Source organism: Lissotriton vulgaris, chromosome 11 (assembly GCF_964263255.1).
Source record: "Lissotriton vulgaris chromosome 11, aLisVul1.2, whole genome shotgun sequence".
Taxonomy (NCBI): Eukaryota; Metazoa; Chordata; class Amphibia; order Caudata; family Salamandridae; genus Lissotriton; species Lissotriton vulgaris.
Window position 1 is genome coordinate 303218640 of NC_141699.1, and position 25034 is coordinate 303243673.

The window sequence follows — 25034 nt, forward strand, 5'->3', positions numbered from 1 at the left end:
AAGCGAGTGAGATGTTGGCCCTTCCCCATAAAATGTATATATTGGAGTATAAGGTGTGTATGTAACTCCTGCGTCTTGACCCCCAACATGCGCCGCAATAAGCTAACCCACGAGGCGTGGATGAGGAAGAGTCCTGGCGGCCTTCCCTACTCCTGTGTCAAGTATTCATACATCATAAGTGTGTCATCTTGGTAACGGTCGCCTAGCGTATGGATGCCCGCCATATACAAGACAGCAAGCTCTGCCAATGAAGCTCTCCCATTTCCTCTAGGCATCCTCAGTAGTGGAATTGCTGTAGCATATGGTGTGGTGTTTCTGGTGAGGAATAAAGATTGGCGAAAGCATGGACTGGCCACTTGCAAAAATAAGGGGAGGGGCCCAGTCTTCCTACCACAGGGGTGAAACAAATGCAGAAGAGTGTTTGTGTATATGGAGTACTATGTGTCCTCAGCTGTATCTTATAAGTGCGATCCCGTGGCCCAACGAGCTACCCACTGTAGTTGAGATTCTGGATAATATTGTTCAAAATTGGGGGGAGCGAACCTTGCCAGCGACCAAGATGGCCGCTTGAGCCTTGAGCTCCGTCTTGTTGTGCACTCTATCCAGCATTATCCTGCATCATTTGGCTTAATAAGTACTGCTGAAGCACCCCCCCCCCCCGAACAAGTGGAAGAACAGAGCTGTAAGTGGGTTACTGGCGGCTCGAGTTTGGGATTCTGTACCCGAAGATATCTGGCGAGGAAGTGTGGCGGTGCGGTGGGCCTCGCGGCCGCGACCTGGAGTGCTGCAGGGGGCTGCCCTGCGTCGCTGTATCTAAGCACCCTGGGGTCCTCAGGTCCATCAGGCAAAGATTGGCAGACTTGGAAAGGCAATTAGCACAATTAGGGGAACAGCAGCAGAGGGCCCATGATGCAGCAATGGATGAAGACATCAAATCTTTGCTGGCCGAATATCATGAGGAAGCGGATAGGGAGGTCAAACATATGGGAAAGTATGCGTCAGCCCACACATACGGAGAGGGAGAGAGACCCAGCTCAGTTCTTCCTAGGGTACTGAGGGGGAAAAGGGGCAGGCCACAGGTTACTGAGATTAGGACGGATGAGGGTGATGTCCTCACAGACGAGGCCGACATAGCAAAGAGGTTTAGAAGCTACTACACAGATATGTACTCATCCAAGATCGGGGATCTTGACGATGAAATTCTAGATTACCTGGATCATATAGAGCTACCTACACTCACCAACACGCATAGGGAATTCCTGATGCTTCCTATTGAGAAGGATGAAATTGTGAAAACCCTTGTGGGCATGCGGTTTAGTAGTGCCCCTGGAGCGGACGGGCTCACGGTGGGCTTTTATAAAGCGTTCCAGGACCAATTGCTCCCCCACCTGTCGGTGCTGTTTGATGACATTTGTGTGGAGGGATGCATGCCGCTTTCGATGAGGGAGGCTATCATGGTTACTATCCTCAAGCAAGGGAAAGGCGCCCGATGAGTGCAGCTCATATAGGCCCCTCTCCTTACTAAACGTTGACACAAAAATATTCGCCGAGGTGCTGGCAAATCGGCTGGCGCTCCTGGTTGCGCCGGAGCAGGCGGGATTAATCCCAAGCAGGAACCTAACATATAACATACGCACAGTTCTCGGTACTTTGCAGCACGTAAAACAGGACACGAAGGCCGTAGCAGTGTTCCTCGACATGGAAAAGGCCTTCGTCTCTGTGGAGTGGCCTTTTATGCAGCAGGTGTTAACAAGTATGGGCTAGGATTGCCGTTTTTGCAAATGATAGGAACCTTGTACAACAGGCCGAAGGCTAGAATTCGATTCGGAGATCTGGTCACAGACTCCTTTCCCATATGCAGGGGCACCCGCCAGGGCTGCCCGCTGTCCCCCCTACTATATGCCCTGGTGGCAGAGCCACTAGCGTGTGCACTGTGGGAATACCACGGCCACGAGGGCATAGGCTTCCCCAACTACAAGATTGTGGTCTCTATAGATGCAGACGACACCTTGCTATACGTCAGAGACCTGGGAAATAATTTATCGGCGATGCTGAGAGAAGTAGTGCACTACGGAGCCCTCTCTGGTCTGAAGGTGAACTGAGCGAAATCATTGGCCTTCCCCCTCAATCCAGTCACGCAGGAATTCGACATGGTATTTCCGCTGCAGTGGACCACTGACTCGATTAGATATTTGTGTATACGGTTCCACACTGATTCTGAAATAGTGTTCAGGAGAACTACGGTGTCGCCGTTAGCAAACTGGAGGATGACGGAGAGGCCTGGTGCAAACTCCCGCTTTCTCTTCTGGGTCGCATCTCGATCATGAAGATGGCAGTGCACCCAAGAATGCTGTTCCTGTTCTCTAACCTTCCGATGGTGTTACCCCGCGTATTCTTCCAGAGATTGACACAACTCATGATACTACTAGCATGGGCGGGTAAGCAGCCTAGAGTGCGGTGGAAGATTCTCTTGTTGCCGTACAGTATGGGGGGCCTGGGCACCCCTGACCTGGAGCTTAATTACAGGGTGGCTCAGGGTCGCACTTGCACACCTGGGTAAATGGAGACACGCACGTTCCCCATGTCTGTATGGAAAAGTTATTCGCAGACCAACTCTCCCTCCCTGCAACGATTTTCCGATTGGCGGATCGTAGAACTGGGATTCTAGATTCTATCACAGCCACCAATCATGCATGGCATTGCCTCCTGCAACAGAAGGGAGGGGCATTGCTATACTTGCCCAGAATGCCGGTGGAATGGGCCCAATGGCTGTCCCCCTGTAGAGATAAAAGAGTGATAAATGCCCTGAACAAGTTGAATATCAATCTGGCGGGAGACCGCTTCCGTGACAAGAAGGTTAAGTCCTGGGATCAGGTCACTGAGGGTGGGGGAGGACTCCTTACTGCTACGTTTCCAATATCATAGAGTGTGCAGAGCTCTTCTGGAGCAGCTGGGGGATGACTTTGCAGAACCCCCGGAGGTCCCTGAACTCACCTAAATAGTGAAGACTGAGACCCCTCGCAAGTTGACAACCAATCTCTATAAAATAGCGATGTCTCACAGGGAACACCAAATCACAACGGCTAGGCTGGCATGGTAAAGAGATTTACAGATTGCAATAGATGATGACATGGCATGTGGATCTATTGCTGCGTCAACACCAGGCCCATTTCTTTCAATGGCAAGCATAGAATGGTACATTTTAAATTTATCAATAGAGTGTATTACACCCCTGAACGTCTGCACAGATATGGCCTCCGCGAAGAGGCAGAATGCGAGAGGTGCCATGCGCCTGTGGTGGATTTTCTGCACATTTGGCGTGGCTGTGCCCGGGAGTACGGGCATACTGGGAGGGCATCTTTATAGAGCTGAGCAGGATAGTGGAGGTTGAGTTGGTCCCAGACCCCGTGCTGGCGCTGCTGGGTCACTCCAGGAAGTTGCCCAGAGCTACTCGCAGGCTGGTGGACATGGGGATGCTCATAGCCAAATGGGTGATAGCCCTATGCTGGATGAGAGGACCGACACCCACAACCAAATGCTGGGCACATGACATGCTATACTGCTGCACGCAGTCTGAACACTACAGTGAGCTGCTGCCTCCCAGGAGCCAGACAAAAAATTTTCGGGGGTTGTTCCAGATGCATTTGAGTGGCAGGGGCACCAAAAACGAAGCCGAAGATTCGGCCAGCAGCGGGGAGGAGGGAGCGCACTGTGAGGACACGATGTGATCACTCACTTTAGATGAGCGAGGTTCGATCAACACTTTGGGGTGCCTCAGGAGGGTACTTACCAGGGGGGTATAGAAGCAGTAGGTATCCTATTGAGAGAGCTCAGGGGGATCAGGATGCCGGGGTGAATTCTCATTAGAAGTAGCCTGGGGTAGGTGCGCGCGTACAAGGAGCTGCCATACACATAGGGCATGGGAGGGTAGCGCAATCATCTGGTAGTGGGGAGGGGGGGTTCTGGGGGTGGTAAGTCCCACCGGTTGGTTAAGGTCATGATGAATGTACTGAGCGCTGCCTGCCCAGAGATGGGTTGTTGGTTGTAAGGCTGTGTATTTATCGAAAGAAGGGCATGCGTACTGGGATGCTGACATGCTGCACTGTGCATGTTCATTTGGGGGGAGGGGGTTTATTCGACTGCTGTGATTATGTATCTCAAAATCCAATACAATGTTTAAAAAAAAATATATAAAATAATGTTCTAAATTGGGTGCCGCTAAGCCTCCCTGATCCTATGGTAGGTATAGTTTCACGGGTGCTACTCTGCATTGTGATGTATTTCATATTAATGCATGGAGCATGCATTCAAGGGGCTGGAAAAAGGATGGCGGTAGATATAGGGGCAAGTTGGTGCAATAATAAAGAATTCGAGGAAGCACCACCATCCTTAGGAGTGACACCCTTCCTGCTACTAAAAGGGTGAGCATCTTCCAGAAGGTCATCTGTGATGCCAGAGAGGTGAGTGCTCTGGTAAGGTTGCCGTCAAGTAAGCCCTGATCATTGTGGTAGACTCTAATGCTTAGGTATAGGAACATCGATGATTGCCAAGTGACTGGGGCATCATTGATTAAAAGCACCCAATCCAGCATTCTGGGATCAAAGGGAAACAAATAGTATTTCCCCTCAGTTAACCCATAACCCGGACAGATGAGAGTGTATCGAGTATAGCATCCGGAACCATTCCAACATCACTTATATATAGTAGCAGGTCATCAGTATCAAGTGATATTGTGTGTGTGTCACCACCCAATGGTATGCCCCATAGCCCAGTGGAACCTGCATGGCTAGGGCCAATAGTTTGATGGCAAATAAGAAAAGGAGTGGGGAGAAGGGACAACCTTGTCTGGTGCCCCTTCTTACTATTATAGGATTCGACACCAAGCCGCCAGTCTTTACTCTTACAGTCGGGCTGTGATACAGTAACTTGACCAGTTTTATAAAATGGGGTCTTATCCCATATTAAGGCAGGGCACTGGAGAGGAAGGGCATTTCTAACAGTGTTTAATGCCTTCTCCAAGTCGAGTACCATGCGCGCTCTGATATCCTTCGGGATCAAGTTTGCGCTACATAGAACTTTATAAATAAAAAATAAATTAAATTCAGAAGGGGGACAGATATGAGGAGCATACCGCAGAACATTAAACAGCCAGTGTAAGTTAAGAGAGGTAGTACGGTCCGTGATTAACCCATTCTGATCACTATGTATTAAATGGGCTGCTAATGGCACCAGTGGCCTCACAAGTATTCGAGCTTATAATACACGTTCAGTAACGCCAATATGTGGTATAAACCAAGGTGAGCGGGGTCTCTGTCAGGCTTCTGTAGGGTGACCAGCGTGGCTTTGCACATAGAGTCCGGCAAAAGTGATGAGCACAAAGCCTGATCATACACCTTCTGTAATTTCCTTGCCAAGAGATCTGTACAGGTTTTGTAAAATTTGGATGGAAATCCATCAGGGCCTGGCACTTCCCCGAGGCTAGAGATCTCATGCACCCTGAATCTCAGCTATCGTGATGGGAGTATCTAGTTCCAAATGCTGGTCTGGAGTTAGCTTAGGTAATGGGAGGTCTTCTAAAAATGATTTATTTCCGAGACAGAGGCATCCAGGGTTGATTGGTATAACAATGTGAAATGAAGAACCAACTCCCTGTGTATCTCTTGTTCTGTATATCGCATTAAACCACTAGAGGACTTCAATGCCATAATAAGACTTCTCAGCTGTTGCTATCAGACCAACCATGCAAGAAGGGTTTACAGTGCGATCCACTGCTGCATGTGTCTTGGCCAAGTATGCCACATAATTTAGACACCTCACTGTCTCTATTAATGCTGTGTGTGTTGTCCTCCCTGTCAGAAGTGCTGAAGCACAAGAGGGGTCAGTGGACATGTGTGTTTAAAGTGTCAACAACTCATCCTCCAACTTTTGTAACTCACTCTCCACCAGTCTCCACATCCCGCTATATGTGCATCCAACTCCAACAGGATGGACGTCACCGTTCCTGAGTTGTAGTCCAAATAATCCACAGTGGCAGTGCTGAGAGGTTCATGGAAGGGTGTATCTTCCAGCATAGCAAGCTGCAGTTGCCACGTGGGAATCGGAGAGAGCTGCGTGTCCCAAAGCAGTGATATATATTGAGAATTATGGTCGAAATGTGTGCGACCCAAATACTCAGCCTGTATAACACATGGTAGCAGATTGGGCGTACTCAAAATCCTGCCTATGGGAACATGTAAAGTATGTGGGGTTGAGTAAAAGGAATACACTCGTGTTGCAGAATTATGGTGTCTCCATATGTCTACCAGCCCCCATTTTTTAGTCCAGTCCCTGAACATCGAGGACCCAGTAGATGTTGTTGTGTCTCTTAGTGGTGAAAATAAAGAGTCTAGGTCCATGTCCAATACGCTGTTAAAGTCTACCCCTATCACCCAGGGCGAGTCACTCCATTTGGAGAGTATCTGCAACAACAAACAACAGAATGGCCCATGATCCATGTTAAGCTCGTATATTTGGCCTAACAAGAGGCATCTAACATCTAGTCTGCCTTTTAGAAAAAGTAGCTCCCTTCTGCTTCTGTCACCACCTCTTCTACCAAGAGGGGAGTGCCCAGGCGGACCGAGACCAGCACTCTGCGAGCAAATGCTGAGTAGTTTGTGGCAAATATGTGTCCCCTTCATCTACACTGCAACATGTTTAGCTCTAAGTGTATTAAGTGCGATACTTGTGGAATAGCTTTCTGTATGTTATGTTGTTTAAGGTATGAGTATAGTATTTGAGGGAGGGGATGTGTAAGCCTCGAACGTTCCAGGCCAGAATACGTTGAGGTGTTATGCTCTGTCTGTGTCTAACTCAATAATTAGCGGTGTAGGGGTCATACGTGTGATCTTGCTTAAAGTTTGCACCTAGGGTCTGTAGAAAGTGTGCGCAGCTGAGCCTGAACAAAATAACTTAAAATATAATGCCAATATGACAAGTTGAGCGGACCTCGCAAATGGGAAAGGACTGGTCAAACCAGAATATACACTGCATTAATCAAAAGGAACCTCTAAGGTATGTGGGTGTGAGGGCACATAGCTTTGCAAAGGACTCAGATGCAGCAAATCCACCCACTAGCAAGAAAATGAAGTATCTCCAGCGACATCTCAACCATAGGTCAGGAAAACAAATCTCCCTTCACCCATCCACTGGGGAAGCCAGTATACCCATCGCCCCACTCCAGCGCCAACCCCAGTCAAACATATAAGTGACATATCATTGCCTCCATCTCTGGATTTTTAAACCTCTTTGGTGGAATTTTGAAACAGAATCCAGACTCATGTTTATTAAGGGACAGGATTCTCAATATCGCACTGAATGGCCATTTTGCACTGCAAGAGATTAGCATTTTCGTTGCTGTGCAAAATGAAGGTCGTGTCGCATTGCGACTTGACTAGTATAGAAGGCTCTAAGGGGCATATTATCAACAACTAGCGATATTTATCGCTAAATAGGCTTAGCAACATTTTTTGTTTCGACGCGCATCGCCAGATTTTATCACAGAGATAACGTGCTATTAGCAACGTTTATCTCACAAAGCGATAAAATATCCGCCGATAGCAGTGAAATGTGTAAATATCGCTGGAAATTCAGCGATATTCAGGCATTATCGCTAATAGGGACTTAACCTGAATATCCACCTCTCATTGGATATACAGGCTAAGAAGTGGTCTGGGCAGGCGTTAGGATTTGGCGATATTCCTGCTTAGCGCGAATATTTTAATCGCTACGCCTGCGTTGACAATAGGCGATAGCGATGTTAGCGACTGCTTTGAGTCGCTAACAGGTTGGGTACGCCCACTTTGCATGTCATTAGCGATACATATCGCTGATATGCAAAGCGGGCCCCAAACCGCTCGCTATCACGTAAAAGCTGTCGCTAACTGATATTAGCGACAGCTTGCTAATAGGGCGATGAAATTATCGCCGCTTTGTGGCCGAAAACGGCTGCAAAAGCGGCGATAATTTTATTTCTCCTGCCTTGGTAATATGCCCCTCAATTCTTGCTAATGCTGAGAATATGATAGACAAAAAAAAAAAAAAGCACCACCTTGAATTGTATTTATGTTCTCCACAAGATCCAAACAGAACATTGTTGCGCCATGCTCCTGCCAGCTGTAGGCAGCAAGTGCACGTACACTAGTGCCTTTGCATACATAGCATACATTCTACTTATATATGTAAAACTATTATGTTCTTTGTCGCATGTGTAAGACTGGTACCTTTGATGTTTTTGTGCACTCTGATCCCCCGTGAACACATTCACGATGGCTCCTCAACTTAAGATCAGTCAGATAGGCAACATTTAGGAAACAGCTAATCTTATGCTTCAACAAGACCAAATTTACAACGACAAGAACAGTTGAGAACACTTACCCAAGTGCAAAGACATCTGAGTGCTTAGAAAACGGAAGCTTATCTTCCTCTGTGTCAGGAGACAGCTGGCATATGATTTCTGGGGCCAGGTGACACAGCCAGCCATTGGGGATCCGCAGTTTGCTCTCCCTCCTGTGGGAACAAAAAGACACCTTTATCTGAGCGGTGTCTTACTGTGTCGAAGCTACAAATGATCTTGTGTCATAATCCAGATACATCTTTATAAAACTTTGTGCCGTGTTAGTAATCAAATTATAAAACTCATTTACCAACTGACAGGGTACATAGCTGTTAAGAGCTGGGTATATACACACAGAACTCTACAATCCCCGAGAATACAGACTAGAGAGTCACATGAAAACATACTAAACACATCAAACCTCCACAAAGAAAGACAATCACAACGGGATTAATATGGTGATAATGACCGGTTAGATTTAACATGTTTTATTTAATTTTAATAGCTCTCCATAAAACAGTATTTTGATTCCATGACGAGAATTATTCAAGTCAAGGCTTTTCCCCAAAGGTACACAATACTCACAAATGTAAAATATTTCAATGCATTAGAACAAGAACTCTGGTGCTGAAAATAATCTGATAGGAAATTAGATCACCCCTGCGTTAAAGCTAAGAAGAACAAATAAAACCAAATATTTGTTTTAATAATAACATTTTGGGAAATAATTTCATTAAGCTCCTTGTTGTTGGAAATCTATGAGTGCATCAACCGTGTCTAAGGGTGTCTGATGGCTGGGCTCCATACACTGTATCAAGTGGGCTTACATTAATATCGCATCCAGTACTTCCCCCTACCACCACTTTGTAAGATTAAGTATATAATTTTACTATTATTAACTCGAACCTTACTTTGGGAGGTAGGCATGAGTGGAATAAACAAAAGTAAAAACATACTCAGCTTTCTGATGTAGTGACACTGTATGAAAAGTTACTGCAATGCAATTGATCGTATGTGATATAGGAACCAATCACTAGTGGGTGATGTTATCACTGGGGATAACTGGCGATTGATTGGTATCAATCTTATTGAGTTCTGTATCATCTGCGGATTTAGAGTGTCAGACTGAATTCCTGATAATCATTTCTGGTACGGCAGACAATTTCCTCCGGAGGGGGCCGTTTAGTTCCAACATCGGGCCAGTCTTCAATATTTCAATATTTGTTCCAGTTGTTTCAGTTCACCCTTAATCAGACATTTCATCTTCCATTGACTCATTAAATACATAAAAGTTGGATATGTGGATATATGCGCAGCCTTTCTAAATCCGCGAATTATAGGTAACTCAATAAGCTTGATGCAAGACAATTAAATTTTTCTTATCTATACACCATTATTACAATGATTTCACCATGTTCCTCTTTCCATTTGCCTTTTTAATAGTGGTAAAAAACTCTATATGTTTTATTCTGTGGACTTAATGCCTTACTGGTAAATCAGAAATGTTTTATCCAAAGTTGCATGCCAGTAATATGTCAGGTTGAAAACATTTTGACCGGCAAAACAGGTATACACACATTCAGTGGAACCCCCTGCTCCCCATCCGAATAACTGGGGTGTGCTAGACCTGACACCCTTATGGTATTCTTCCCCCATACATTTTGCCTTCCTCCTCCATTTTTCACTGATCTTGTTTTTGTTGGCCATAGGACTCTGTGTACGTTACCATTGCTTACCAGTACTAAAGTGCTTGTACTCTCCGCTTTAAAGACTTTAAAATTGGCTTACACCCAATTGGCACATTTACCTTGCTGGTAAGTCCCTAAAAAAAGGGATACTACATGTGCCCAGGGAGTGTAAATTAAATGCTATTAGTAGACCTGCAGCACTGATTGTGCTACCCATGTAAGTAGGCCCTAAACCTGTCTCAGGCCTGCTTTTGCAGCCTATGTATGCAGTTTAAAAACGGCCGTTTCGACCTTGCAAAATGTACCTTTTGTCAGGCTTAAACCTTCTTTTTAAATACTATAAGCATATCTAGGGTAGGTTCTAGACAGCCCATTGGGAAAGGTGCAGTGTATTTATAAAGTGGGACATGTACGGTTACGGTTTAAATGTCCTTGTAGTGAAAAACTCATATGTTTGTTTGCTGCTACTGGAAGGCCTACCTCTCCCACCGTATAACATTGGGTTAACTTATAACTATTAACAAGTAATAACATTCATTTGGGTGTAGGTGGAAATTAGAGTGTGGTCTTTAAAGAATTGGAATTAAAAGCCCTCTTTAATGGTAAAGTTGGATTTTAAGACACAATTCTGTAAATGGCCCTTTTAGAAAGTTGTCCTTTTCTTGTACCAACCATTTGGTGCCTGCTACCTGTATCATGAGTTACATGAATAGGTGTAGCTGGCAGTTAGCCTTTGTATATCGCATGAATAGGTGTAGCAGGCAGTTAGTCTTTGTATATCGCTCTCAGATAGTGAGACAAAGAGCCATAGGTGTTGGCAGGAAGGGCCATCTCTGAATTGAAGGGCAGGACCTGTGTCCAACCACACTTGACCATCACAAAGGCTTTGCCTGAGCACACTCACAAAGGTTCGACACTAGCCTATTGTGACCTCAGACAATCTGGGGTTAGGGCAGGAGGCAGTAAATTCCAAGCACCTCTGGGGGTGGAAACCTCTTGAACCTTCTCCTACTTCACAGCTGGCACCAGATATAAATATTGAACCCTTAGACCCTACTCTTCAGTACACCCCTGGACTTGTGGAAGACTGAGAAGGACAGCTGTCCTGGTCTGCTAGAATAAATGCTACTCTGTTGCTGGGCTGCCTGAGTGAAGAACTGGACCTTCATCAGTCCCATCAGAGAGACTCCAAGGGCTAATTGGCTGGCCTCATGACGAGAGCCTCAGGGACAGAAGGCTACAACTACCTTGAACCCAGCTCCATGACTCTATCTGATGCAAGTCTTACCCTCCCTAGTGGTGGCTCCCCATTCATGGATCCGTGGAAGTGGGCCCGAAGGTGCAATGCCAGCACAGCTGTGGTCCCAGCAGAACTGATGGAGTACAACACAATCGCCTCACAAAACTCTGCATCGGAAACACTGCATAACAGCTCTCGGATGCAGGACTTCGTACTGCATCCCACGGCCTCATCGGAACAGCCGCTACATGATGATGATGACGCAGCACTCTGCATCTCAAGCCCTGTAACTCCCTCAGAGCCAGCTATTGCACGATGCATCCTCGATGCAGGTCTTCACGTAGCAAGCCTCTCGTCTGCGGCATCCTCGACGATGATGCAGGACCTTGCATTGCAACCGTGCTGCTTTCCAGAATCACTGCTGGATGTTGCATTTCCCCACATACATTGCATGATGCATCCTCAAAGCAGGATCTTGCAATGCTCCCCAACCAGGATTTAAGGTACTCTTGTTGAGCGGTCCTAACTGGGTTCCTGAGAATGTCCCACACTTCATCGTGGTCACCCTGAACTTGTCCTGGTTCGGCACTACCAGATGACCACAGTTGGTACTTTGTGCTTCTAAGCACAGTTTTAAAATTGCATATCTCCGGCCCTGCGTATGGGATTTCTGTAATTGTGGTGTCAAATAATTCATTACATTGCATTCCTTGTTTCTAAATAGGTGTGAGTTTGGTCTTGTGTTGTGTTTTCACTTTATTGCAGTGTGTGTGCTGGATAAAAACTTTACAAATTACCTATAAGTTAAGCCTGGCTGCTTTGTGCCAAGCTACCAGTGCGTTAAGCACAGGTTAATTTGGGGTTTGCTTCTGACTTCACCCTGACAGAAACTGTGGCTGCTGCTAGATTAGGATTACAAACCCTTTACCCAGGAACCACATTTCCGATAGGGGGTAATGAAGGGTCTCATACCCCTGAGCTCTAAGCTACTGCTTCTGGTAAACCAATGCTAGTTACACCCCTGTTTGAGAGATGCTGTATATCTAATTACTGTGACCTCCATGTTGGGTGGATTAATTTATTTCTCAAGGTTTGCTTAGGTATCTGAATAGGTTTTAATATGGTGGTTTCTTCTCAGTTTTCTTTCCAGCTCTATACTCTTTAGGTATGCAACATACAACATTTGTTTAACACACAGCAACCAGATACACATTTACATGGGAACAGTCAAAGTTTAACAAATGGCAAGCAGTCATACAGTATAAAAAAATCATGCCACAGATAAAAATATTCAAAAACATTCAGTCACTAGCCCAATTTAAAACCCATCAATCAAGAAAGAAACCAAGCAATTGGAGGCAGTCAGGTCACTTCAACTAAAGGTAGAGCAAGCACACACACACACATTTTCACACCACATTTAAAGGAACTCCCATGCTAGCTAGTAAATATCAGTGACATACAAGCTGTCAGAGAGCAACCACACAGGCAAGCATTGGTAATGACAATAGGTCTGGCGCAAATGTGCTGCACTCTGCTCACTTACAGGCACACCACTCGGCGTGTGCTCACATGCCCAGAGTATTTTACCTCTGTGTTGAATTGAAGAAGGACACTTCAATGTAGGTTGCAAAGTAGTTTAATCCTTAAGCAAGCAGGTACACAACTGACAGGTAGTCAGTCCAGCGTCAACAAGAAACCAGTAGAACACATAGAGGAAAGTGGAACACAGTACAGTACATTCTAAAGAATGTGGAATGTGCACAATTAAAGATAAATTGCATATTGCACAACATAACACATCCCCTTTGGAACACAAAAACAAAAACATAAAAATGATCATAACAAGCATCATCCCTTTCCTTTGAACAACAAAAAAAAAACATCTTTTATAGTGGAAAACTTTGTTATGTTGTGCAATATGTAATTTATCTTTAATTGTGCACATTCCACATTCTTTAGAATGTACTGTACTGTGTTCCACTTTCCTCTATGTGTTCTACTGGTTTCTTGTTGACGCTGGACTGACTACCTGTCAGTTGTGTACCTGCTTGCTTAAGGATTAAACTACTTTGCAACCTACATTGAAGTGTCCTTCTTCAATTCAACAAGTGGCGACGATCGGGATATTTTACTTATTTTTTTTAAAAAAAGAATTAATTTAATCCTTTGTTATCTACAAAAAAAAATAAGTAAAATATCCCACCCTCGTCGCCACTTGTTGAATTGAAGAAGGACACTTCAATGTAGGTTGCAAAGTAGTTTAATCCTTAAGCAAGCAGGTACACAACTGACAGGTAGTCAGTCCAGCGTCAACAAGAAACCAGTAGAAGACATAGAGGAAAGTGGAACACAGTACAGTACATTCTAAAGAATGTGGAATGTGCACAATTAAAGATAAATTACTTATTGCACAACATAACACTCTGGTGTACAGGGATCATGAACAAGAGCCGAGAAAGAGAATCTGCTGGCTTTGTTGTGCTGGAACATGAGCACAACTAAGAGTACATGAGAAGAGGAACAAAGCATGTGAGAAGGCATATATGGCTGAAGCCAAGAGCAGAGATACTCATGATATGTGCCAATAGGTTTTTTTGTACATTGCATACAATTTTTTCACTTGTAACATGTGACCTAAGTCCAAGTGGGATTTAACATAAACACTCTGATGTAAATTAAGTAACAGATGTGGCATCGGTATTTTGCATAATCTGAATGCAACAGAGAATATTGTTAGGTACTCTATGCAAGACTGTCTTTCTATAATCTAATCAGGATGAGACAATCTCCTCCATTTAACCCATCATTTTCCTTAAGCTCTTCAAAAGGGAGTCAAATGTACCAGCTTGCTTGATAATTTGCAGGCGGAAGGTAATATCAGAGATGGATCACTGAAATAATATCGACTGACAAAATATCGACTTGCCAAAATATCGTGGACAAAATATCGACAGTCAAAATATCGAGTTTGTATCTACAAACAGGTAAGTACAAAAATATCGAGTACAAAATATCGTTAACAAAAATATAGATGTAAAAATATCGACTTTATTAAAAACAGTGTTAAATTAAATTAATATTAAATTTTAATTACTAAAATATACTTAAAACGACTTAAATTAAATTATAATAATAAAATAATAAATGAAAATAATAAAAATAATTTTTTAAAATCTTATTTGTTGACCCTGAACCCTAAAAATACCCCTTTACCCAAAAACCCAAAACTGACCCTGAACCCTAAAAATACCCCTTTACCCAAAAACCCAAAACTGACCCTGAACCCTAAAAATACCCCTTTACCCAAAAACTGAAAAAATACCCCTTTACCCATGAACTGAAAACTGACCCTGAACCCTAAAAATACCCCTTTACCCATGAACTGAAAACTGACCCTGAACCCTAAAAATACCCCTTTACCCATGACCTGAAAACTGACCCTGAACCCTAAAAATACCCCTTTACCCATGAACTGAAAACTGACCCTGAACCCTAAAAATACCCCTTTACCCATGAACTGAAAACTGACCCTGAACCCTAAAAATACCCCTTTACCCATGAACTGAAAACTGACCCTGAACCCTAAAAATGCTCCTTTACCCAAAATTTATCAATATTATTTAATTACCAATTAATTATTAATTAACAATAACAATAAAGTAAATATATTAGAACATTAGGTGTAATTATTTTAATAATTAATATTATTTTTTCAAAATTAATTACTTAAAAATAACACAAAATTATATATATAAAAAATGTACTCTAATTAATGTAATTAACTAATTACAATTAATTAATTAACAATTATTTACTAATACAAAATATATTCAAAATTATATTAATTAATTAACTAATTAATATTAATTAATTATCAATTAATTATTAATTAAAAATATTAACAAACATATATTAATTAATTATTATTAAATTACTTCCCACCCTATTCCCCTATAAACCCACAACCCGCTACAGAATTACACTACGCAATTATTATCAAAACAAAATTCATGTAATAAAATATTTTATAACATTAATACACACTATTCACACATATTATTACATAAAAATACACTATAAAATATTATATATTATTAAAAAATCGATATTTTTGCTATCTATATTTTATACAGTCGATATTACTTCACTTACCTGAAAAACGATATTTTTGTAGTCGATATTATGTCCAGTCGATATTTTGTCCAGTCTATATTTAAAACTCGATATTATGTCCAGTCGATATTTTGGAGTCGATATTTTGTCTCTATACCATCAGAGATTATAGTAACAATCACATTTCTGGGCACAGTGGCAGGGCTGGGGGTAGGCCAAGAGCCAGTGACTACCAAATGGAAGAGCAGGTCTAAAAATTCTTCCTCAGAGCTAACTCCTCCATTTGACCTGAATACAAATTCACACAAATATTGATCACAATACATATGGTTGAAATGATATTCCAAACGTTTAAGGGGAACGTCAGAGTTACTATCACTTTGTTGTATCAAAAATTAAATACCTACAGAATAGTTAAAAATGTAAAGCTATAAAAAGAAAAAAAAATTAAAGCCATACAAAAAAATTTAAAGCAGCTAAAGGAGTTAAATGAAAATTAAAGAATTACGCAACATGCACAATAATTCTAAATAATCCTTGTGCAATGCTTTCACTTTTTCAAAACCAAAAGAAGAAATTACTTCAATTCACACACCACTATATTCTAAACATAAAATCACAAATGTTAGTAATAAACACAATACCTCTATAGCACCACCTGAATTATAGAACTGTGTTAGAAAAACTTAGGGCCCGATTCACACTTGTGGTGGAAGCTCAGCAGTCATGGGGATCTCTGCACTGCAGTTTCCCATTACGGAAATCCTTCTATGAGTGTGCGGCCTCTGTTACGAGTGCAAATCCTCTTTGTGAAATGGGCCCTCAGTGTTGAACAATATATAGTCTCTAACTATGGTGTTCTTCAAGGGAAGTTCTCCCTACTGTGGTTCACCCAGAGTTCTCCATGTAAACACTTTTTTTTCTTTCATTTCTCAGAGAGTCCTAATGTAAACACCCTCCCTAGGGCATTTGTTAATGAATGTAAAATTTGGCTCTAAGGGTATTGAGGCAGAGCAGTCTAAGGCAGACTGAGGGAGGTGCTAAGGGCTAAAATCAATGCCCAACCAATTGTTTTAATAGGGGAAAAATACTTTAATGTACACAAAACTAATTACTATACTAGGGGAAGCTCATTTGTTCTAATCGCATCACGAGAGAGGACTCCAAGACCAAGGCTCCCTGGGCTGTTGATGCCTCACTGTCGTGCCTGGAGGTACTCAAATTGCTGCCGTGGGTTCTGCAGCGCGGAAGCTCGCTTGTTCTAATCGCGTCAGGGAAGAGGACTCCAAGACCCAGACTCCCTGGTCCTGATGACGCATCACCGCCACGCCAAGGCACTCAAATTGTTGCTGGCAAAGCCGGGCTAAGGGCCGACCCGTCCTGGGCCCGTCATCGCCAGGAAGAGACTGGACTGGGCTCTCTCTCTTACTTCTGGACTCTGGAACCCTCCAACGGGACTGAAAAAAGACCGAGAGCCTGCAAAACTATCCTGTGTTTTTTAAACCAAGCTGTGGAGTGTTCTCAGAGGAGATTACTAGTGCCGAAACAGAGGTGGCTGTCAACCATCGTGCTATAACACAAAATATAGATGCTCAAAGTGAGGGGGTGAAGACACTGTTAATATTACTACTTGTGCACCTCCTGCACTTCCCTCCTCACCCAAGTTCCCTTGACTAGCCTTCCTAGCGCCCAGACTTTACAGCCTACTAGCAGTGATGTTACACTGAAATATTCTGATAACTCTTGTAAAACGGGTGCTCGATGCAAAGCATCTATTGCTGTACAGCTTCATCCACCAAAGCCAAATAGGAAGGCTGCACCTGGCTTTAGGAGGATCCCAGCTGTATCTGTACCTGATATAGATAGTTACAGCTCCTGGGCAGGATACAACAGAGGGCTCCCTTGTGGCACTACTGAAAAACCTGGAGACTAAGATCTCCACAGCTCTAAATGCCTTTGGTTCTTGGATAACTGTACTAGAGCAAATAGTAGGATGTTTAAAAGGGTACGTGGACAATTTACTTTCAAGCATTAGCAGCAGGCACCATGATTGCTTTAGAACCATGTCATACACAGGTTTTAGAATCCCTTTAATCAAAGTTTCTGGCAACCTAGAATTCGGAGAATCTCCCCTTGCTCAGGTTCCATCTAGAGCCTCATTACATTTGGCCTCAGGCATCTGTAATAAGGACCAAACTGCTCCTTCTCATATAGCCGGGGACAATTCTGGTTGTCCAGCTTCGGCTCCAGCCCAATTGCTAGTTCAAAAGAATCGTCCCAACTTAGTATTGGCTGCTTTTAGTGTACCCCAAAATGCCCCTCTGGTGGACTTCCCCTCTAATATCACCATTCAACTGCTTCCGGCGGTCACCCCTTATATTGTTGTATTAGTGGATGTACCTCCCTTGAGGAAGGATGCATAGAAAAACTACACCCAACTCAAGAATAAAGTAGTACATTGGCTGGCAACCAGGGTGAATGCTTACCAGTCTCCTACCCAGATTCTTGCAGAAGGAATCAGAATGGCCCATAGTGATGGCTGGATAGGCCAGTCCAATAAACCATCTCTGGGTCACTGTATAATAGTGAACTTTAATAATCCCGCATGAGCAGGTTCCATTTCTTGAGCACTGGGGGAAAAAGGTGCATCAATAAACCGCATTTCTATTCTTCCTTTAGGCTTTTCTACCCTCCACCTGACCCTGAAGTTCAAGAGAGAAGAGGGCACCTGATCCAGAAAAAGTCAGGCGGTGCGCTAACCAATCCCCCTGCCTTTACTGATACCACCACTCTTCAATTTAGCAGACATGTTTTACTCCTGAGTGAGCTGGAAGACCCTGATTGACTGGGCCCAACTCTGAGTGTTGACATTTCAAACTTGGCACCAAGACCATTAGTCAAGACATCATCGGGGTTCTCAATTAGAAAACAGCTAGGGTTCAGCGCAAGCTTTCAGATGCTGGATGGCTGAGCATGTTGAAGAACTTTGATATCATCTGTCTACAGGAAACATGGGACACAGAGGAATGCTTACATTTCGATGCTTTCTGCTCGTATTCAGTTCCAGCAACCTGTTCGACCAGTGGCCCTGCTAGAGGTGGCCTTACCACCCTAGTAAAATTAGATCATAACTATAAAGTAGAGGTCCTGAAGTCTAACTTAAAGACCATTTTTGGCACCCTTTTATTATTTCCTAATAAGTGTGGATTGCTTCTTACTAATTTTTATAACGCAGTTACATTGAATTACGAGCCAGATGCTGTTGCCAGTCTTAAAGTATTTATTGATGATTTTTATCAATTAGAATTCCCTTTTACTGTAGTCATGGAAGCTGGGGATTTTAGTTTGGATCCCTGTTACTCCTGCATGATGTATAGAGATCTAGATTCTAAGCATCCATCTGATAACCAGGCGCATTTCAAACACACTCGCCAAGGTGATGTCGCTAACTTCTGAGTTTAACCTAATGTATCTAATGGCTATTAATCTGGACACTTTGAGTGAGAGAATAACTACATTTAAGGCGGTAGAGGGGCACTGTACTGTTAAAGATTATATTCTTGTTTGCCGCTGCTATTTTTCTGCGCTCTTAGAATTTAAGGTCCTAAATCACAATCTGAGTGACCATATTCACCTAACAGCCTTATTTCACAGGGACTAACAATCCTCAGTATTAGTACCCCCATATAAGGAGCCCATGACCCTGACTAATCAGGGCCGAAGGGGGAGGTGGGCCTTCATAGTTCCCTCAGTTGTATCCAGAATTTGATTCTCACATGACAAGCTGATTTCTATTGTTTATCAGAAAAAGAGTCACCTCAGAGTATTCTAAAGTCATTTTATCACATCAGCCGTTTATTAAATCCACGCTCTGTAAGATATCCCCATCCCCAGTAACACATGTAGAAAAATGGTTTGATGGATGATGTTTATAAAACCCATAATGATCTCTGGAAACTTCTGCATGTGAGGCCACGCTATCAAGAGAAGGTGAAAAGGGCCAGGGCTGCTTCCAGAATGACCTGTAAGGATCGCAAAGCCCAGTTTAAAGAGGAGTCTTGGGACAAGTTATTAACATTAAAAAACAAAACAGGTGTGTGGAGGGTTGAGGGGAATTTTTAACGACCTGGCTGCTCATACCCCTTATGCCAATATACAATACACAAAAGAGCAGACCAGGTCTAGGAACAATGTGTGGCTCTACCAGTCACCAAGGTCACACGTAGTGTGTGTGCAAGTGGAGGTTGCTGTCTGCGTGGATTCATTGAGAACACATTTTAACAACAATTGTTGAGCAAAAGCTAAAGCAATTCCCATCAGACCACCCTTTTTGGTGGATTTTACGTCATGTGGGGATTGCTGAACATTCCATCCGACCATGTAGTGCCGGTGTGGGAATGAATAACAGTAATGTAGTCATAATAAACATCTCAGTATGGTGTTGGTGAAAGAGTGCAGTGCTATAGTGATGGTGATGGATAAAAAATGACTACACAGACTCAGAAGAGGGTTTGAACAGAAGTCCATGTGCCAGAAGTTAAAAATGCGCCAAGTAGTAAAGCTGCCTACTGGCGCAGTGCAGAGCGGTCGACATGTTTCAGCCATAAGGGCCATTACCCCGGCTTTCTTCAGGACCTTGTAACATATATTGGCTACTGCACCTACGTCAAAGTGAGGGATATGCAAACATGTACTACAAAAACAATATATAAATTATTGTCTACCAGGAACTTCAATACTTAATGTTCAGCAATCCCCACATGACGTAAAATCCACCAAAAAGGGTGGTCTGATGGGAATTGCTTTAGCTTTTGTTCAACAATTGTTGTTAAAATGTGTTCTCAATGAATCCACGCAGACAGCAACCTCCACTTGCACACACACTACGTGTGACCTTGGTGACTGGTAGAGCCACACATTGTTCCTAGACCTGGTCTGCTCTTTTGTGTATTGTACAAGTTATTAACAGCCAGTTGGCAGCGCAATAGCTCTGCTTTTTGGAGTGTCGTCAATTTGCCTCTTTTTAGCAATGATCAACACTCTAACCAGGCCTCTACTATTTCATCTGAGGCCTGGGTTGTTCCCTTTAAGGCCATCTATAGTCAAAATGAGGAGCCTGATGAACTAAAGCATTTGAGGACTGACTAGCACATTGTTTTTCATCTATTTGAGGTCAGAGCTGCCATCTTTCAGTTACCATCAAACAAAGCACCAGGGCCAGATGGGGTACCAGGGGACCTTTTTAAAACCTGCATAGATTTGTGGGCCCTTGGTTGACATTACATTTAAACGCTGCAGCCACTGGTTCTCTCCCACTAACCTGGTCCCAATCAATAAAAGTCCCTGTTTTAAAAAGGGCAACAGGTCAGAGCCCGCCTGTTTCAGGCCTATCTCCCTAATAGATGTAGAAGTGAAAATTATTGGTCAGATTTTAGCAAATCGCCTCTCGGATTGGGCTGAGGTGAGAGGCTTTTTATCTGACCTACAGTACTGGATTCTGTCCCAGTCAGGGTAATATAGAGCAAAATTTGAATATTTATCTGGTAATTTGTAAATACACCAAGGTTAAGAAGGGGGCAATCCATCTGGTCTTCATGAACCTCAGCTTTGCTTTTGACAGAGTTAATCGCTCTGAGTTGTGGTCCATGATGACTCACATGGATGTAGATCGGTTTTAATACATTTTTTGTATAACTTGCACAAAGATCTTTCAGTTAGAGGTAGGTTTGGCCCTAACGGGGAATGCACTGCACATTGTGGCCTGGGGTCCATCAAGGCTGTATTTTAGCACCTTTCCTATTTATTTTTTAAATTAATCAAATAGAGCAAGCCTTGATGGTCCTGGATGCGGATGTCCCTAAAGTGGGAGGCCATTCTATACCGGCCCTGCTTTATGCAGACAACACAGTTTTAATCTCCCAGAGAGCTAAAGGGTGATTGAATCTTTTTATCAGTTTTATGAATGGCCTTGACCTGATGACAAACTTTTCGAAGTCACATGTCATGAAGTTTGGTCCATCTGGTATGAAAACAATGAAATACGTAATAGATGGCCATCACATTAGCCAGGTAGAAACGTTTAGTTATTTGGGGCTCCAATTGGACTCTGGGATCAATTGGCAATTACTTATAACCCAGAATACTTTGTCTTTTAATAGAGCGATATTCAATATAGGAGTTTTTTCCCGCCGGCTCGGGCGCACTCATATACAATCGGTCCTGGAAATCTTCATGGCCAAGTGCATCCCATTAGTGAGCTAAGGCAGTGGAATATGGGGATATCGCCGGGTTGCCTCAATGCAAGTATCAGAAAATACATTTTAAGGGGCCTCCTGGTTGTTACACAAATTGTTCCTCACGAAATTGTCCATGAAGAACTGGGCTTAGACTACATCACTGACCAGCTCCGTCTTTGTCCTCTACAACTATGCCATTCTATCTGGTTGTAGGAGGAACTTGGTTTTAGCAGATTTATCTTGCAGGATTGCTTAGACTTGGATAAATCCTCCCTGGTCCTGTGGCTAGCATATGTTGTGCATAATATGAGGATCCTAGGGAGGCTTGACTTGTATGACAACCCTTCTAGTATACCTCACCTTGATGGCAAATGGGTTGTAACCACCTTTAGGGACAGGTTCTCAGCAAATCATAAGGATTCTGCTCTAATAAATCACTCAATGCGACATGCAATCCTAGTGAAAACTGTCAGCAATATAGAACCCCTACCTATTATATTTTATCAGCATTGACAATCTGCTCCTTATTCCATTTGTCAGAGAATGCAATGTTAATCCCCTTCCATTCACCACAAGGGTCACAATATATAACTCCTTCCTATAGTGTTTGACTGTATAAAGTGCCTTCTTATTGTGTTTATCAGAGAGTTTTCAATGCAACATCAGTTTCTATTATACTTTACAAATCCATTTGGGATCTCCTAGGGGAGTCAGTAGTTACTGGGCACAAATTGTGTCACTCCAGGGTCTTTCTCCTTTGATATCTTTCAGCCTCTGCAATCTAGTCTCTGCCCTTGAGGACTGAGTACCCCTTTTAGCACTTGAATCTGAGCGTAAGAGGCAAAGCAGTCCAAGACTGACTCAGGGGGTGATGTGGGTTTTCAAAACCAAAACTCAGCAATTCACAAAAATAGCATTAAATCAATGCTCAGCCAATGTTTCTCTAAAAATAGGAAAAGTATTGTAACGATTACATAACTAAATACTATGTACAAAATTACGCAAATATTTACCAGATTTCAATTGGAATTGCAAAATGAATGCCCTCGTAAAGCGATCCCACAAAATAAGAGTATCTGAAAGAAATATCACAGGGGGAAACTAACCCAGTACTTCAAATCTATCACTGTCATATGTGTAGTGCAGGGTGAAAAGTCAAGAGACTCTAACCCTAAAAACCTGCAATGGCTCTGTATGGACAGACTACAACACAAGGTGTTTCACTGTCAGAAAGATTAGACATATAGGTGGTGTCAAGTCATTCACAATGTAAAATAAGAGGTCTACTGACTTTGTCACCACATTTAAAAAAACATAACGTAAGCCCATTGGATTTAACATGAACCTAAACATGGTCATTGGTCACTTCCCAAGGAGATTCAGAATACATTTTCGGCTGCAAAAAACTTTTGAACTTCTCTACTGCCCAAACACAGGCCAAAGCCTCTTTTTCAATGGTGCTATAGTGCCTCTCTGCACCTCAAACTCATCTAGAAATTAATGAAATTACTCTTTCTTTGCCATCTACAATCTGCATAAACACAGCACCCAGCCCAATGGCACTCGCATCCACTATGACAAAAGATTTCCCTTTAGGATCAAACATATTAAGGCCTGGCGCTTTAGCAATAGCTTCTTTACATTAATAAAGACCTTATCATGAATATTCGTCCAAACAAATCAAGATCCTTTTTTTAAAAGTTGCCTGAGAGGTTCAACAACAAGTGCATATCCCTTAACAAATCTAGAATAGTACTAACCTAACCATAAAAAGGAACGCAAGGAATCCTTATCTTGTGGCCTACTAACCTTCTCCAAAGTATTAACAAGATCTTCCTTAGGAAAAATGCCATTTTGAGTAATTTTATGTCCCAAGTAATTAATCTCCTCAACAAGAAATTTTCACTTATCCTTACTCGCTGTCATTCCTTTGTCACCAAAAATATTCAATACTTTGTCCCGGATTATGTTATGTTGTTCACCATTCTCTGCAAAAATTAAAATGTCATCTTGAAATGACTGTAGACCCTGTATTCCTTTAAAAAGATTCTCATTATCTTTTGGAAAACACTGGCTGCTGAGGCCAAGCCGAAAGGCATCCTCAAAAATCTTTACAGGCCAAAAGGAGTGATAAAAGTTGTGAGGTCTTTTGAAGATTCTTCAAGAAGTACCTGATGGTACGCAGATTTAAGGTCGATAACCGAGAAATAATTTGCCCCATGGCTGCTAACATTTCCTGAATACGGGGCAACAGATAAGTGTCAACAACAATATTCTTATTAAGAGACCTGAGATCAACACATAATCTCAAATCCTGGTTCTTTTTAAGTGCGATAACAATGGCGGAAACCCATTTTGAACTGTTGGTGGATTCAATAATACCATCTGAACATAAAGAATCTAAATGAGACTTCAATTTTTTTCTAATGCCCAGAGGAACCATACGTACTTTGTGCAGAATAGGGACTTCTCCTTTTTTTTATTTAATTCTGTACAAAAAACCCTTAGCTTGACCAACCTCATCTTTGAATACATTGCTATGCTTCTTTAAAATCAGTTCCACAGAAAACGTTTCCATAGAAATATTGTTAACATCTAAATCTCTTAATTGAATGGGTCGATCAGAACCAGGACACAAATTAATACCCAATCTACCTAAATCAAACCATCCAACAATGTTTTTGCCATGAATGGCCACATATATTTTGGTAAAAAATTTCCGTCCTTCAAATTCTAACGTGTTCTCAAAAAATCCTAACATGGAAATATCAAAATAGCCAAACGCTTTAGGATTCACATCAGTTTTCTTAAGTTTAACATCCTTCCAATTTTCATTAAAAAATAAATCAGAAAGAATGGTGATGGGTGACCCAGAGTCAGCCATTGCTTCAAACTCAATGGTGCCTACTAACACTTGCCTTAAAAGGAATTGTCATATTGTTTACAAAATCATCATCATAAAGAGTGAACAATAAATTTTGTATATCATGTTCAATATTAGATATACTATTAACTGTTGAATTCACTGTTTTCTTTTCTGCATGACAAACAGTTGAAAAATGACCAACTTTTTCACATTTTATTAATTTTTTCTTTAAAGCAGGACAGTCAGAAAAATTTGCCAAATGTGTCTTTGCACCACATCTGAAACAGCTTACTATTTTGTTTGACAACACCCTTATTGTAAGATTGTATAGCACAAACAGGAGTAGATGAAGAATTGTTAAGCTCTTCAGCAGAAGTAACCTTCGAAGAAATAATTGACCTCTCTATTCCTTTTGCAAGATCTAATACTTCACTCAATGTGGGATTTCGACAGGCAAGAAGCCTTTCCTGTATTTTCTTTGACTTGCAACTAAAAATAAACTGATCTCTAATAAAAT

General features: G+C 42.4%; 1 protein-coding gene across 1 annotated transcript in view; it reads right to left on the reverse strand.

Annotated features, from left to right (window-relative positions):
* The window catches only part of KSR2 (kinase suppressor of ras 2), a 1792292-nt gene that overhangs the window by 102907 nt on the left and 1664351 nt on the right, over positions 1–25034 (reverse strand). Inside the window, exon 18 of the mRNA XM_086943271.1 lies at positions 8413–8544. Coding sequence (XP_086799397.1) covers positions 8413–8544 — 132 coding nt within the window. The remainder of the gene's footprint in view (positions 1–8412; positions 8545–25034) is intronic.